Source organism: Fistularia commersonii, chromosome 18 (assembly GCF_037954325.1).
Source record: "Fistularia commersonii isolate RoL2024-O1a breed Wild chromosome 18, RoL_Fcom_v1.0, whole genome shotgun sequence".
NCBI classification, from domain to species: Eukaryota; Metazoa; Chordata; class Actinopteri; order Syngnathiformes; family Fistulariidae; genus Fistularia; species Fistularia commersonii.
This window is the reverse complement of record NC_141301.1, coordinates 405926-422385: the sequence shown is the minus strand read 5'-3', so window position 1 is coordinate 422385 and position 16460 is coordinate 405926. Positions and strand designations below refer to the sequence as shown.

The 16460-nt window shown below is 58.8% G+C and overlaps 2 protein-coding genes across 6 annotated transcripts; both read left to right on the top strand.

Annotated features, from left to right (window-relative positions):
* Positions 1–632: 632 nt before the first annotated feature.
* Positions 633–5159, top strand: rffl (ring finger and FYVE-like domain containing E3 ubiquitin protein ligase). Its single transcript, XM_086164395.1, has 7 exons — positions 633–760; positions 2147–2316; positions 2619–2816; positions 2902–3135; positions 3220–3424; positions 3533–3556; positions 3733–5159. Exons 2-7 carry the CDS (start codon positions 2149–2151, stop codon positions 3903–3905), a joined length of 1002 nt encoding a protein of 333 aa, XP_086020521.1. The 5' UTR covers positions 633–760; positions 2147–2148; the 3' UTR covers positions 3906–5159.
* Positions 5160–6377: 1218 nt separating this feature from the next.
* Positions 6378–16429, top strand: wdr62 (WD repeat domain 62). 5 transcript variants are annotated; one of them, XR_015107496.1, is made up of 31 exons: positions 6378–6557; positions 7145–7236; positions 7325–7445; positions 7519–7686; positions 7858–7995; positions 8061–8243; positions 8342–8502; positions 8571–8742; positions 8838–8960; positions 9034–9191; positions 9264–9355; positions 9449–9574; positions 10110–10180; positions 10257–10381; positions 10561–10636; positions 10708–10819; positions 11015–11078; positions 11150–11257; positions 11324–11442; positions 11564–11616; positions 11690–11867; positions 12866–12921; positions 13003–13150; positions 13461–13639; positions 13810–13871; positions 13939–14057; positions 14173–14289; positions 14359–14567; positions 14640–14691; positions 14885–16088; positions 16173–16429. XR_015107496.1 is itself a non-coding variant. In XM_086165022.1 (31 exons), exons 1-31 carry the CDS (start codon positions 6471–6473, stop codon positions 16236–16238), a joined length of 3648 nt encoding a protein of 1215 aa, XP_086021148.1. In that variant the 5' UTR covers positions 6378–6470; the 3' UTR covers positions 16239–16429. The 5 variants fall into 5 exon arrangements, 3 of the variants coding, with proteins under 3 accessions (XP_086021148.1, XP_086021150.1, XP_086021149.1); XR_015107495.1 differs by having other exon boundaries at positions 8568–8742; XM_086165022.1 differs by having other exon boundaries at positions 8568–8742; positions 14885–14994.
* The last annotated feature ends 31 nt before the right edge of the window (positions 16430–16460 follow it).

The following is a 16460-nucleotide window of genomic DNA, read 5'->3' as shown; positions in this document are numbered from 1 at the left end:
AGGCCTGGTCCGGGTCTGAAGGGCCTACGGGCTCCAAGGCTGGGTGTGAAGGGCCCTGTGCTTTGGGGCTCCTGGTCCGGATCTGAAGGACCCTGCTGTTTGGGGCTCCCAGACTGGGTCTGCAAAGCCCTTGGGCTCCTGGTTTGGGTGTGAAGGGCCAAAGAGTGAAGGTCCCAATGAGCCGCTGTGGCTAACCCAGAGCCTGGCTCTCCTGGTCCGGGTCTAGTTCCGAAGGGACTGCAGACTGGTGTTCCCGGCCTGGGGTCTGTACACGACCCTGCTGAGGTCTGGAGCCACAGGAACCCGGGTCTGACCGGGATCAGTAGGGTCCTCAAGGGCTCAGCCTATCAATGACCTGGAGGTCTGAGACCCAGCTGGCGCAGCCGAGGACCAGAGGAGGTTCACGGGTCCACAGGTCAGCAGGTCCAAGGGTTCACAGGTCCACAGGTCAACAGCACCTGGTCTACAGGTCCACAGGTCCCCGGGTCCTGGTCCAGGATCTCCTCCAGGACTCGAGTGGTCACGTCATTGTCGTGCGTGCGCGCCCCCGCGCTCGGGCTCAGTTCCACTTCCGCGTTCGCGTGTCGCGCGCCCGCCGGCTCGCGCCGCTCACCTCGCGCACGCCCGCTGACGTCATGCGGATCACCTGACACCTGGTCGGCCGAGTCGGACTCGTCCAGGGTCGGGGAAGCTGCGGCGGGTCGCCCCGGAGAGCTAACTCCCAGCCGGCCGCGACCTGCGCCGCCGCCGCCACCGACAGGTAAGGCGCCCCGGAGGCGGGCGGGGGCCGCCGGGGCCCCGCGGGCCCGCGGGCCGCCCGCCCGTTCCGCCTCCGCCGACTTTGTCCGACTTCCCGGCTCCGGGAAACTCTGCGGACTCGCCCCGCTGCTAGCTTAGCATGTAGCTCGCCAGCCCCCGGAACTTTTCGGACTCGTCGCGCCAGACTCCCTTCGCGGAATGCCGACTTTATCGACGCGTCCCGCCGCCCGCGTCCGCGGAGCCCCGCCGCCTCGACGCGGGTCCCGTCCGCTCCTGACAACGCGTCCGACCGATCGGCGCGGTTCTCGGGCTCGATCCGAGTCACTTTCGAACTTAACCCCGGCGTTCGAAGGTCCTCCCGGCGTCACTCGTCCGGCTCGATCGCCACGCCATTTTATGACTTCTGCGCTCGGAGTTCTGCGTTGCGTCGAACAAGCCGGATGTGGCGGAAACATCCGCCAACCGTCAAAGTTGCGCTCGCCGCCGCGGCGCAGAGCCGTCCGGTCCGGCCGGGGAGCCGCCGCCACCGGGACCGGGGGCTGGCGAACCGAAAGTGAATCCACAGTTGTTGTCTGGGCGGCTTCAACCCCACGAAACAACCAGACGACTCCGTTCACTTCGAGCCCCGACACACACACACACACACACACACACACACACACACACACACACACACACAGCACGTATTCGTGTGTTCATCACTGTGTGCTCCTCCACTCCACTGGGTTTGTTGGAGTCCAGCGAGGAGTGACTGGATTACAATTACACTCATTTCTCTGGTGTAACGTCACACCCCGTGTCATCGTCGTGGAATGACAGCGTGGACTTCCCCTGGTCACAGGAGGTGCTTCCCCTTTCATACCGCACGTCAACATCACAGCTCCCTGTGTGTGTGTGTGTGTGTGTGTGTGTGTGTGTGTGTGTGTGTGTGTGTGTCCTGGTCACCCACTTCCCCCCTTCTCCACCGCTCAGGTGTCTCCTGATTGGCCCGTTGAGAAAGTGTGTCACTTCCTGTAAAGTCCCTCCAAGTGTTCTCTGAACCTCAGATTGTTCCGGGGCTCCTGTGGCCCTGGTGGCTCCTGGGGGCTCCTGGTGGCCCCGCTGGCTTCGGGGCCTGTCGGAGAGAACCCTGGTCTGGATGCTTCTTTGCCCCTCAGGTGTTGGTCAGAAGCTTCTCCATCTGGACCGAATCACCAGAACATTTCAGCTTCTCCTCTGTCTCTTCCACCTTGATGCTAATTTGAACATGGAGGTGCAACATCCCAGGGATAGTAACCGAGTGTGTGTGTGTGTGTGTGTGTGTGTGTGTGTGTGTGTGTGCGTGTGTGTGTGTGTTTGCGCGTGTGTGCGTGCGTGCGTGCGTGCGTGCGTGCGTGCGTGCGTGCAGGCATGTGGGCGTCCTGCTGTAACTGGCTGTGCATGGATTCTGCTGACGAGGCAGAAGGTGCCGAGCGACGCCACCAGTCCTTCACCAACTCGGGCTTCAGCGGCCAGCCGTCGCCCCCCGAACACACCTGCAAGGCCTGCGGGGGGCGCTTCGACACCCCCGCCAAGAAGGTAAATACAAAGGTGTGTGTGTGTGTGTGTGTCACTCAGGACCTCCTGAACTCTGAGTGTTTCCTCAGCTGAGGAAACACCCGAAGGATTTCGGCCTTTCGGAGATGTTTGGCGGCGGTCGCTCCCCGCCTGTGGCCGAGGTCAATCCGAGGAACCTCCCGTTCACTGACTCTTCTGTAACTGGTGGCCGAGCGTCTCCTCGAAGAGATGCATCAGAGGAAGTCACCTCCTCCGATGCTTGAGCGGATCGATGGCGGTGCCTTTTCCGGTGAGTCTGAAGCTCCCTGACCTTCTCCTCGCAGCACGTGTGCGTGGACTGCAAGAAGAACTACTGCGGCCGCTGCTCGGCCCAGCTGGAGCCGAGGCCCCGCCTCTGCCACACCTGCCAGCGTTTCTATGGCAACCTGCTGGAGCGCGCCGAGCTGATGAAGCTGAAGGTGAAGGAGCTGCGGGACTACCTGCACCTGCACGAGGTGTCCACCCACCTGTGCCGGGAGAAGGTGAGTGAGATCCCGGCTCGGCCCTCGTCCCTCGTCCCTTTTCCCCGGGCCGGTCGGTGTCTGACCCTCCCTTCTTCTGGAGCAGGAGGAGCTGGTGGAGCTGGTCCTCAGCCAGCAGCCGTCACCGTCCAGCAGCTTCACCCCCGAAGCCCCGGACCCCCCCTCTCTGACCCCCGACCCCTCCGACTTCACCCCCGACACCCTCACGGGTCCCGACCCCCCCGAGGTGACCCCCGACCCCGAGCACGCCGAGGTGGAGCCCCCTGCCGCGCCGGCGGAGGAACCCCCGCCTGATCCAGAGGCTCCGGACGAAGACCAGGTAAGGATGTCCTCCGGGCCCGCGGGGGGTCGGGCCTTCGGCCGGGCCCCGCCTCACCGCCTCCCGCCTCCCTCCCCCGTCCAGGCGTGGGACCCCGAGGAGCCCCCGGCGTCGGGCCGCAGGGCCTCGCTGTCCGACCTCAGCTGCCCGGAAGACGTGGAGGTCCTCAGCGTCCGGCAGCTCAAGGAGATCCTGTCCCGCAACTTCGTCAACTACAAGGGCTGCTGTGAGAAGTGGGAGCTGATGGAGCGGGTCAGCCGGCTCTACCAGGACCAGCAGGACCTTCTGGGTGAGTCCCTGGACCCGGACCTTCACCTGGACCTCCGGGATCCATTTCATCATCCTGATCGCCGACATCTCAGTGCTCAGAAGACTAAAGCTGCGCTTTGTTTTTCAGTGGCCAACAACGAGAGCAGCTCAGGTCAGTGTCCTGCTGCCTGCCGGGAGGGTGAGAGTGAGAGAGTGAGAGAGAGTGAGAGTGGGCGGGGCTTCCAGGTGCTCTTCCAGGTGTGACTGAGTACAACCTGTAGTGTCTGCTGGAGACCTCCAGGTGGTGCTGTTTCCTCCCGACGCCCATGACCAGCTTCTCCTCTGCAGGTGTCGGCGGCCTTGAGGAGAACCTGTGTAAGATCTGCATGGACTCGCCCATCGACTGCGTGCTGCTGGAGTGCGGTCACATGATCACCTGCACCAAGTGCGGCAAGAGGATGAGCGAGTGTCCCATCTGCCGGCAGTACGTCATCCGAGCCGTCCACGTGTTCCGCTCCTGAACGCTCCTGAACGCTCCTGAACGCTCCTGAACGCGCTTCACCCGCGGCCTTCCAGAAGAACCCGGGCGCTTTTGTTTTGAAGAGTCCGTTTTTCGGAGTAAAGCTCTGGTGGACGTATGTGACCTTTGACCTTTTGAACTCTGGGACTGAGACCCTGCAGTGCCTTCACCTTCACAGGACCCCCCCCCCCCCCCGCCCGATCGGCCCACCGGTCTTCTCCGGCGGGTCGCGTGATCGGTCGACCTCTGACCTCGCGGGGACTCTCAGGTGACCCTCCCCTCCACGTTCCCGACCGGGTCGTCTTCTGACCCGGGTCATCTGCTGCTACGACCGACAGCCCTGCGGTCCTGCTGCCTCCACACCTCCAGTTTACACCCAGACGTACGGGAGCCTCCTTCTTCTCTGGAGCTCCAGGTGCCTCGGCCCCGCGCCAAGGGATCCGCCCTTTCAAATCACCGCCGGGCCGGCGTGATGTTTCCTCTTCCTCCGCCCCGGAGCGTGAGATGTTTGAAGACGTGAACGGAAACACGTTCCCCAAAGTTACCCACCTTTAGCCTTGGCCGATCGGCCCGGAACCTCTGCGTCAAAGACCTCGTTAAAAAAGGGACCCGCCGGGCTCCGGGCGGAGGGACCCGGAAGAACCCGGAGGAACCCGGAGGAACCCGGAGGAACCCGGCCCCGACGAGCCCCTCGGACGGAACCATCGTCTCGCCGTCGGTCGCTAGTTACTCGCATAACCGCCGGTCGAGTCAGTTAACGCCGGAAGTGTCTTTCTCTTCCCAGCGCTCCAACCATCCCAGGGAGCTCGGTGAGATGTTTGAGAGGCTCTGTGGACCACAAACACACTAGAAACAGATCTTTATTTTTAAAGTTGCTTCGTTTTCCATACCAACACTGTGTGCAAATTAATCAGTTTACTTTGTTAATAAAATAGGAAAACTTAAAAAAGAAATGGGCCGGCCGCGGGGCGGAGGAGGTCCTGTGGACGTCGGGGACCTCCTCACCTCCGCTTCCCGCCGGCTCCTCCAGCCAGCAGCCTTGTTTTTTCTGTGAAGGCTTTGTTTCGGATGCTCGGCTGTCCTGGATGTAAATAGAATATTGAACATATCTGCGGCGGAGCTCGCCCGCCGCCAGCTGCAGGCTAACGGGACTGGAGCTTGTTGAGTTTACACACCGTCGACCAAATGTTAGAACAAGCTGTATTTTCTGAGTGAACTTGGATTTATTTTGTCATAAAAGTGATTTTTCTCTCCATCGACGGCTCCGTCTGGGTTTTATCTCACCGGCATGGAAAACATCGGGCTTTCAACCGCGGCAGTGGTGAAGGTCCCGAGCCCGGTGGATGACCAGGCTCTGACCACAGATGACCACGGGTCTGCGTGGGGTTCCTCTCACAGTCCAAACACAAGCAGGAGGTTCATCTGAGACCCTCCATATCCACAAGTGTGAATGACAGGGTGAATGGTTGCGTGTCTCAACGCCAGCCAGCCCCTGAGCCTGGACCCTGGTGTACGTGGAGTAGACAAGGGATGAATGAATCATTGAAGATGATTACTCTTATAGAATGGTTGTCAAGACAAATAAAACTTGATTTTTAGAGACCAGGGACCACAGACGTGGAAGCGTCTCCTTAAGAAAGTAGCTCTTCCCTCTATTTTATCAAACAAATCTGTTTAGCCAGGAGAAACACAAAAATATCAGATATAAAACTATCAAAAAACATAAAGAGTATAACTAAAATACTTTCTTTCTATGCACGTATATGTACACACAAATATTAAACACATTTTTTCCAAAATATAGTTCATTCATACTGCCTTCGGGTTCTGAAGTGGCTTGTACATTTAACAGCGTATATGTGAGCACAACCAGTAATACAATAAATGTCATATAGATTCTTCATGGCGACCACAGAAATCACAGGAGTCAATATCAACTTAAATCTTTCTAATCTCTTTTGGATGTTATATTTTGTGTGTAAATTGGTAAGACACTTCCTTAATTATACTGTTTAGACAGAATTTATTAATAATCAGCCATATTATATATTCCACTCTAAATCATTATATCGAGAAGACCAACCAAAAAACTAGCTGTAGGAGCAGTTTTACCCTACAAAAAAGTCCAGATGTATTATTTGGAACATTTGTCCTTTGTAACAGGAGCAGTTTTACCCTCCAAAAGAGTCCAAATGTATTATTTTGAAAACTTGTCCTTTATAACATCAACACTTCCCCAAAAAGTGACGCTCTGTGTTGTTTCCTCTGCGCGTGAGGAAGACACTGTCCAATCAGAAGCAGGGACGCCCGCTCTCGACTCTGCATTGGTTGTTGGCCCTTTAGGGCGGGACATTGTGCGTAACTAAACGCCCATTGGTCAGGAGGCGTGATCTTGGCCGCCTATTGGTTAGACGTGTGACACCGGCGGGGCTCGTTTGAACTGGAGTCCCGCCGCTCCCGGAGACTCGTCAAGTTTCCCGTAGCCCGAAGCTAACGCCAAAAATCGGGGCTGACACCGAGACGACGGCCGCCGCCCGCCGCCGGAAGATCCCTTGAGGCAGGTGTCATGGCGGAGGGAGCGCGGCCACTCCAGCCCGAGGGCAGGACCTCCGCGGCCGGGAGGGTCAGCCGGCAGAAGAGCCCCGGCAGCCGAGTGAGTCCGGTCCCCGGCTAGCGCGGCTAGCTCCGCCGCGGGAGGAGCCAGAGCTAAGCTAGCCCGAAGTCTGGGCGCGGATTATCGCGATAAAACACGAATCTGACGGTTAAACATTGCGCTGGACTTCGAGCGGAATACGTTATATATTTGTCATTATTTTCTTTTCGAGCCCCAAGCCCCTATTTTTCCCTGTCTTTGCCCCCGGGGATGAACGCCAATGAACCCCCAGATGCTGGAGATGAATCCGGGTCAGCTGCAGCTGCTGTCGGGTTGTGTGTTTTGTCTTCACCGCTGTTGGAGGACCTGCTCCTCCATCATCTCCATTTTCTAGTCCGTCTCCAGCAAAGCAGCTCTTAATTCACTAAAAAAGATCCAGAACCAGCAGCAAATGTCACCACCGAGGTTTACGTTGAGAAGGTCCTCTGGAGACCAAGGGTGTCACTGATGTTGGAGTTCCTTCCACTAACAGTTTATTCGATGTCACCTAGTCTGAAGTCCCCGTCTGTGGAGATATTCTGAGATGTGGAGATGTTCTGAGCCTGAACGTCTTATCAATGGGGGTTTGCTGTGTGTTTGTTCTCCAGGTGAGTCTGGAGAAGGTGCTGGGCATCACCGCAGGCGGCAGCAGCGCTCTGACCTCCGACCCCAACTCTGGGCTGATCGCCTATCCCGCTGGGTAAAGCCCCCTACACACACACACACACACACACACACACACACACACACACACAGTAAGGAGGGTTTGATGGGAGATTGTGTTCCAGCTGCGTGGTGGTGCTGCTCCAGCCCCTGAAGAACAAGCAGAGCCACATCATCAACACATGCAGGAAGCCCTTCACCGCCCTGGCCTTCTCCCTGGATGGGAAGCACCTGGTCACCGGGGAGGTAAGAGGACGCCTCGGGGTTTGGGGGCTCAGGTGTTCTCCTCTGACGTTCTACGTGTGCACGTGTCCCTCAGAGCGGTCACATGCCCTGTGTGCGGGTCTGGAAGGTCGGCGGCAGTCAGCTGGCCAAAGTTCAAGCTCACAAGTACGGTGTTTCCTGCGTGGCGTTTTCCCCCAACAGCAGCTACGTCGTCTCCGTGGGATACCAGCACGACATGACAGTGTGTGTGTGGGACTGGAGGGTGAGCGTACACACACACATACACACACACACACACGTGGACCACGTGACCCTTACCCTCCATCCAGGCCTGGACCCACCCTGAGTGCGGCTGAAGACTGGGCTGTAGAGTCAGGTATTGATACTTGTGTGTGTGTGTGTGTGTGTGTGTGTGTGTGTGTGTGTGAGTCAGAAGGGGCAGATCATTGCCTCCAACAAGGTCTCCAGCAGGGTGTGGGCCCTCTCCTTCTCGCAGGACAGCAGCTACTTTGTAACCGCGGGCAACCGGCACGTCAAGTTTTGGTACCTGGACGCGTCCAGAGAGCGATGGGTGAGACCTTGGACCCCGGCCAGAGGTCTTCTCCATCACCTGCGCTGACTCCCGCTTCTTCACAGGTGAACAGCACGGTGCCTCTGATTGGTCGCTCGGGGTTGCTGGGCAACCACAAGAACTGTGTGTACAGCGCGGTGGCGTGTGGCCGCGGCCCCATGGCGTCCAGCACCTTCTGCATCACCAGCTCCTCCCTGCTGTGTCTGTTTAACAGCAGTCGACAGCTGGAGGCCTGGGTGGACCTGAAGGTCTCACACACACACACACACACACACACACACACACACACACGCACATCCTGCCTGTCTCCTGCGGCTCCTGACCCGTGTTCTCCTGGCGGTTTCAGATGGCGTCGGCGAGCTGCATGGCGGTCAGCGAGGACCTGGTCTTCTGCGGCGGCGCTGCCGGTGAGGTGCAGGTGTTCCTCCCTCGCCGCCTGCAGTTTGTCACCAGGCTGCCGCCGCCTCACCGCCTGGGCCTGGACCTTCTGCAGGCCTCCCAGCCCAGGTACCCACACCGCCGCCGCTCGCCCACAAGTAATCCGACGACTCACGGCGCGCGCCTCTCCGCAGCAGCCCCGGGGCGCGCCGCCCGGATGCCGTGGCTCTGACCTTTGACCCCGTGGCCAGACACCTGACCTGCCTTTACAGCGACCACAGCGTCTACGTGTGGGATGTCAGAGACGTGATGAAGCCCGTGAAGGTCTTCTCAGCGCTCTATCACAGCAGCTGTGTGTGGAGCCTCGAGGTTACTACTACGACTATCACTACTAGTACTACTACTACCTCTACTACTAGTACTCCAGGCTGTCCTGCTCCCGGTGACCGCAGCCGTGTCCTCAGGTGTACCCGGAGCTGTCGGATCCTTCTCAGGCTCGTCTTCCCGCCTCCGCCTTCCTCACGTGTTCCTCAGACAACACCATCCGTTTGTGGAGCACCGACGCCCCCAGGAACCCCGACAGCGAGGTGAGCCCCCACCCCTGGCTTCCCCCGCCGGCTTCCCCCGCCTGCTCCTCAGCTCCTCACCTGTCTCCACCAGGACCTGCTGAAGATCATGTACCTGGGCGAGGACACGCAGCACCCGCAGGCCGCCGACGGAGACGCGGCGACGACCGACGGGAAGGCCGGGGTCCGAGTCCTCGCCGTCAGTCCTGACGGACAGCTCCTGGCCGCCGGAGATCGCTGCGGGAACCTGCGGTGAGACATCGATCCATCGGTAGGTCGTCGATCGATGGATGGCTCCCGGATACATTGAAGCTGTGTGTTCAGGATCTTCGGCCTGGAGTTCCTGGACGAGGTGGCGAAGATCGAGGCTCACGACTCTGAGGTCCTGTGTCTGGAGTTCTCCCCCCCGTCCGCAGGTAGGAGGCCCAGGGCGAGGGTCACGGGTGTGTATCCATGAGTGGGAACAGACGTGTGTGTGTGTGTGTGTGTGTGTGTGTGTGTGTGTTCAGGTGTGAAACTGCTGGCATCTGGCAGCAGAGACCGGCTGATCCACATCTTCAACCTGGAGAGGAACTTCAGCGTGGATCAAACCTTCAACGACCACTCAGCCTCCGTCACGGCCGTCAGGTTCACAGGTAAGGCCCTCTGAGCTGGCCCCGCCCCCGGGCTCTGGCCCCGCCCCCGGGCTCTGGCCCCGCCCCCGGGCTCTGGCCCCGCCCCGGGCTCTGGCCCCGCCCCCGGGCTCTGGCCCCGCCCCCAGGCGCTGGCCCCGCCCCCGGGCTCTGGCCCAGCCCTCGGGCTGTGGCCCAGCTCATGGCGCTGTGTGTCTATCTGTTGTGTGTGTTGTGTGTGTGTGTGATGTCTATGTTGTGTGTGTGTGTGTGTGTGTGTGTGTGTGATGTTTATGTTGTGTGCGGGTCTGGTGTTTATGTGTTGTGTGTGTGCGTGTGTGTGTGATGTCTATGTTGTGTGTGTGTGTGTGTGTGATGTTTATGTTGTGTGTGTGTGTGTGTGATGTCTATGTTGTGTGTGTGTGTGTGTGTGTGTGTGATGTCCATGTTGTGAGTGTGTGTGTGTGTGATGTTTATGTTGTGTGTGTGTGTGTGATGTCTATGTTGTGTGTGTGTGTGTGATGTCCATGTTGTGTGTGTGTGCGTGTGTGTGTGTCAGGCGAGAGGCCGGAGGTGAGGATGGTGAGCTGCGGGGCTGACAGGAGCCTCTACCTCCAGAAGGCAGAGCAGGTGAGCAGATTCCCGCAGAGCTTCAGGAGATCATCAGGATCCACGGCTCAGAGAAGATCCTGTGTTTGGGTTCCAGCTGGAGGCCGGGGGCGCGGCATTCTGCAGGAGCCACCAGGTGGTGGAGAAGATGATGCTGTACGACATGGACCTGGACTCGTCCAGGACCCACGTGGCCGTGGCCTGCCAGGACAGGAACGTGCGGTAAGAACCAGGAGAGCTTCCATGATGCACCTGGACCAGGGAGGAGGTGGACACCACACCACTGGGAGCCTTCTCGTAGACCCCAGACCTGGAGGCTGGATTCGGGGGTTCTGGAGGATGCAGTTGATGCTGTGTGTGTGTGTGTGTGTGTGTGCGTGTGTGTGTGTGTGTGTGGACAGGATCTACAATGTGGAAACTGGGAAGCTGGAGAGATGTCTGAAAGGATCGTCCAGTGACGGAGGAGCTCTCGTGAAGGTAGGGGTAGATGGAAGGAGACCAGCGAGTCTGGCTCCGCTCCGATCGGCTGACCTTCTCCGCCCACGCAGGTCCACCTGGACCCGTCGGGCTCCTTCCTGGCCACCAGCTGCTCCGACAAGAAGATCTCCATCTTGGACTACGAGTCTGGCGAGTGCGTGGCCACGCTGCTGGGACACTCGGGTGAGACCAGCCTCCCGCCGTGCACATCCAGAGACCCTCGCACGGAGGTCACGTCCACCACCTTCTCTCCAAGTCCAGACGAGGAGCGATCTTCCACAGATGCTCCACGTGGAGTTCCTCGAGTGTCTCTGCAGGCTTCTTGCAGGAGCTCCTCCTGGTCACCCGTCTGACCCAGGACTTCCTGTGTGTCCACAGAGATCGTCACCTCCATGAGGTTCAGCCAGGACTGCAGACACCTGATCACCGTGGCAGGAGACAGGTAGTGGCTTGAAGTATCTCTACCCCTGGAGATGAAGACACCTGCTGATCATCTCCTCACTTTTTGTGCAGCTGTGTGTTTGTGTGGCGCCTGGACGCTCAGATGATCAGAACCATGAGGAGGAGGCGGGCCGAGCAGAGGCCGCCGCCGCCGCCGCCGTGTGCAGACAGACCTATCAGGTGGGGCGAGCGTGGTGATGTCACAGCGGAGGCGGGTCAGCTGGAGTGACAGGAGGTGTGTTTCAGGAGGGAGACCTTCATCACCGGGACGGCCTGCAAGCTGCTGCAGGAGCAGCAGGAGGAGGAGGAGGAGGAGCTGGAGGAGCATCAGGAGGTCCAGATGCCTGCTGGGCAGGACGCTGAGGGTGAGGTGTTCAAGGTCCTACTTGGAGAGCAGAGGAGCAGTGACCTCCTGTCAAACAGCAGATGTAGATGTTCTCCTCTTGGGTTCCCCGTTTCTGATGGCGATGGTGGTGGTTCTCGCAGACGTGCGTCTCCCTCCGTCCGCCAGGAAGAGGCCCCTGGGCTTCAGGGAACCGGTCAGTTCTTCTCACCTCATCCGTCGCCGATCCGCCGCGGATCGACGGAAGATCTGACGCGTCTCCTTCCCAGGTGGTGGGACCCTCCTCGGCGGACGGAGCTGGAGCAGAGGTGCAGGGACGGAGGAGGTGGGACAAGAGACCCAGGCAGATGATCATCTGCTATCACCACTCACCATGTCTGACCAAGGAAGAGGAGGAGGAGGACTTCAAGTGGGAGTTCATGGTGCCCACCAAGCAGGATGCTGACGGTGAGGCATCTACGTGAAACACACACACACACACACTCTGGTGTCGCCCACACGGAGACAGGAAGGTCCGCTGGTCCCACCAGGGCGCTGACACACTGACAGACACCAGGAACAGCAGACAGCTCACGCCGCCATTTTTGTAGTTTTTGTCATGGTCACGGAAACCCAACCTCAGAGTGATGCGTCTCCCAAAACATCCAGTCCAGGGTTCGGCAACCCAGAACACCCAAAGAGACATTCGGACCCGGTTTCCTTGAAAAGAAAACACCGGGAGCCGCAATTACTTTTTGACGTCTAAAAGAAAGGTACCACTGTATGTATTGCTTTTTATTACCTTTACACTTTGTATAAACCAGTGTGTCGTGTGTTGCTTCTGAAATTCACAAAGTATTACGGAGAAAATTATATTTTATCTATGTAATGAACTCATTTTGAGCTTTGGGCTTTCAGAGCGTGTAGCGGAGCCTTGACCTGAATTTTAAAAATAAATCGGGAAAAAAATCACTGTGTCAGTAAACAATAAAAAATAAATATTTGCAAAATATCTTCATAAATATTCATTTTACCTGGTTTATGGGACTTCTGCTCCTGAACTTCTGCGCACAGCATCTGCACATCGGGACTTTACCGGCTTCCGCCAGTGTGACGTTATTTTGAGCGGCGAAAAATAATAAATATAATTTTATTTAATATTTAAAGATCACAATAATCTTCCGACTTAGAACTAAAAGTTAAAAAAAGGAATTAACACAAATGAAATACATTTCAATTAAATATTTATCATTTATTTTCCCGAGACACTCGGAGCCGCGGCGTAAAGATGGAGGAGCCGCGGGTTGCCGACCCCTGGTCTAGACCATAATACTCCTGAATCTGTCTCCATGTGGACGCCTCAGCTTCCTAGCTGAAGACCACATGTCCACGTGTGACCTCCTTCAGTCAAGCAGCAGGCTCCTGTCCCGTGTTCCTCCATGCTGATCTCCTTGTGGTCCTCGCAGGTCCTTGTGGTCTCCTCCAGCCCACGGGGAAGACGCCGGTCTGGCTGCGGAGGCTGGTCAGTGCTCGGTTGATCTCCGACGGGTGGATTGAAAGGAGATCCTACCGCCCTCCCTGAGTCTGCACGTGTCTTCTCCAGGAGGGCAGAGCCTCCGCCGACACGCCGGGACCGCAGACCCAGAAGGTCCGAGACCAGGGGGCGGAGCCACTGACGCCCCTGGTCATCTGCTCCTATCCTTCTCCCAGTCCGATGGAGGTCCGGGCGCCGGCCGGGCAGGACGCTGAGGGTGAGGCCTTCAGGGACGGTGGAGATCTGGAGATCTGTCGTGTAGGACCAGGTGTCGATATCCCTCAATGAAAGCATACCTAAGGCACGATGGGACCACGTGGGGTTCAAGTGAGCCGTGGCCTCCTTCGTGGATCGCCGAAGGACCTCCTGGTCGCTGATCGGCCCACGACATCTCCAGAGGGTTGAGCAGTGAATCCCGGCGTCTCAGGCACAAGAGAGAACATCGTCACGTGCCACTTCCTGCCGTCTGAAAGCAGAGGAGAAGTGACCTCCTGTCCACGGCAGATTGAGATCTTCTCCGTCCGCAGGTGGGCGTCCAGGAGAGGAGGATGGGCAGGGTCGGCGCCGGCGGGCGGAGCAGCTGACGCCGCTGGTCTGCTCTCAGTGTTCCACCAGGCCGGAGGAGGACGAGGAGGAGGTGGAGGAGGACAAGGACTTCCACCCGCTGTGTCTGGAGACCCTGCTGGGCCACGGAGAGGACGAGGAGGTACAGGTTCTGAGGTGGCTCTCCTGTGTTTGGACAGCAGGTGGAGCTTCATGAGCTGGCCTTTCTACTGAAGGTCTCTCAGGTCTCCAGTGGCTCACAGATTCCTTCCCAACCTTTACTTCTGCTAGGAAGAGACAGGAATGATCTCCTTATCATGTGTGTGTCTCCAGACGGCGCCCCCTGCTGGCCTCCAGAGGAACCACCTCCTCCTCCGTGACGCCGCCGGCAACAGGTGGGGTCAAGGGTCGTCCGGGGTCTGTGGTCGGGCCTTGAGGAACAGAGCGTGTCTGTGCTTCCAGAGAGTTCCGTGTCCAGCCGACGGGCCAGCGGCCGAAGGTCAGAGGTCAGGGGGCGGAGCTGAGTCCGGACTCCGCCTGCTCCGAGGGCTCCACAGGAAGTCTGGAGGCGCCGGACGCCGGTCAGTGAGGAAGGACCGGGGTCACCGGCTTCATTGTCGCTTCTGACTGTCACCTGATGTGTCCTGGTCCTGGTCCTGGTCCTGGTCCTGGTCCTGACCCGGCGTGTCCCCGCAGGCGGCGAGGCTGAGTTGGTCAGCTCAGCGGGCAGCTCTGGTCTGGAGGAGGAGGAGGAGGAGGACGCCACGTCCCTGCCCAGCCACTTCGCCACGCTGTCCTGCCACCGGGCCGACGGTACCGGACCCCCCGCCGCCACCGGGGTCACCGTCGCCACGCTGACCCGTGTGACCTTTGACCTTCCAGAGAAGTTTACCACGGACCCGCGGAGCCTCCGGCCCCCGGAGGAGAAGCACTTCCTGAACCCCCGGCTCAGCATCTCCACGCGCTTCCTGTCCCGCTTCCAGAACCGCCTGAGGTGTGGAAGAACCCGCCCCCCCGCTTCCTGCTCGGGGCCCGGTCAGGCTCCGCCCCCCGCCGCCGTCCAGCAGGAGAGCCGCCTCAATGAAGTGTCGGTACGAAACGCCGCGTCGCCACGGTGACCCGCAGTAGCCTGCCCGCGCTCAGCGCCGCCATCTTTGTTTCAGGTCTCGTGGAGGTGGCGCGGCGAAGAGACCGCGGCGAGGGAGAACGCAGACGGTGAGTCTTCTCCGCGGGGCAGAGGCTGGTCCAGAACCTCTGGAGAACCCTGGACGAGACCAGATGTCTGGTTGTCTGGTTCCTCCTGCGGCTCCTGTCCGACAGCTGCTGTGATCCTCACAAGATGGCCGCCGTGATGCCATCATCTTCAGGACCTGAGCAGCCTTCTGTTTGGTACACACAACACTTCTAGATGTGAAGGAGCTGAGGAGCTTTAGTGGTGGAGCTAGAACATCCGGGCAGAAGCTTGAAGGAGACAGGAAGTCTGGGAAGAAAGATGGAGCCCGGTGTTTGAAACATGAGGTGAGCGGCCCAGCGGCCGGTCCCGGAGGTCTCCGGAGGCCGAGGAGGTCCTCCTGCTGGTGGAAGGTGGCGCCGCTCCTCCAGGCGTGGGTGACGCGGAGGCGGCTCTGCTGGTCGGACCACATTCCCTGCAGAGCTCCAGGAAGAGCAGCAAACATCCAGCAGAACGGGACGGGGCAGGAACCGGTCCGCTCAGGCTGCAGAACCTCAGCAGGAGAGCCACCAACGCTTCCTCAGACATGGAGGAACCAGGGAAGGAGGCGCTTTCAAGACAGGAAGCGACCGTTAGCATGTAGCATGGGTTAGCACCGATCCTCCCTTTCCCCTCGACGTGACGGAACTAACCGTCTCTGGAAACCGGGATGGTGGACGCTGTGTGGAGAAGGTCAGGTTCTACCATTTTGGGCTCCAACTTCTTGTTCTCCTCAAGTGTGACAGAACCAGGAAACTCCTCGTCCCAAACATCTGCTCCCTGGCTGAAGGCCGCCTGGTCCCCTCAGATCCCAGTCACCTGAAGTGTTCTCAGAGTGTCATGTGATTGCAGCGGCCAATCAGAGAAGGGCTTCACCTGCAGGTGGCCATCAGTAGGGTTCCACCAGCCCATTGTCTCAGGTGCTGGAGCTCCGGCAGAAGCTCAGGATCCATCTTCGTGTGTGTGTGTGTGTGTGTGTGTGTGTGTGTGTGTGTGTGTGTGTGTGTGTGTGTGTGTGTGTGTGTGTGTGTGTGTGTGTGTGTGTGTGTGTGTACACATCCTTGGTCACGTTGAGGTCAAAGGTCATGCCAGCGGGTTCCTCTGGAAGGCCCTGTCTGCTGGACTTCCTGATGGTTCCTCCATCCTGTGCTGAAGATGCACTGAATGCTGCACCCCCCCAACCCTAACCCTGAGCAGCAGGTCGCCCTGGACCTCACACCTTCTGGGCAGCACCAGGAGGCCCTGGGGTTTGAGGGAAGCGGAGAAGAAGTAGAGGTTTTGATCCCGGAAGCCCTCCAGAACCCAAGGGTTCCTGGCTTGAAGATGGAGGAGCATTGTTGAGAGCAGGTTTCCCTCCTGGCTGATAAAGTCAATGTTCCCCTGTGAAGAAGAAGCCCAGCAGGTCCCAGCAGCAGGTCTCAAGTCCTGTACCACTCTTGAGGGGAACTTCTCCTCCTTGACCCTGATCCACATCTTCTCTCCCCAGGTCTCAGGTGAGCTTACCTGTGGCCCCGCCCCTCAGATGATGTCATCACTAGCGGCGTCACGGTAACCCGCCACGGAGCCCTGGACCGGCCCGACCTGATCCTGGACCAGCCTGGTGGATCTGATCCTGGACCGGCCTGGTGGACCTGATCCTGGACCAGGTGGTGGACCTGATCCTGGACCAGCCTGGTGGACCTGGGCGACCAGCACCTGCACCTTAACTTTGTTTTTACTGCTTTGAATAAAAAACTAATTTGATTGGTGGGTTCTGATGTCCACCTGCTTGAAG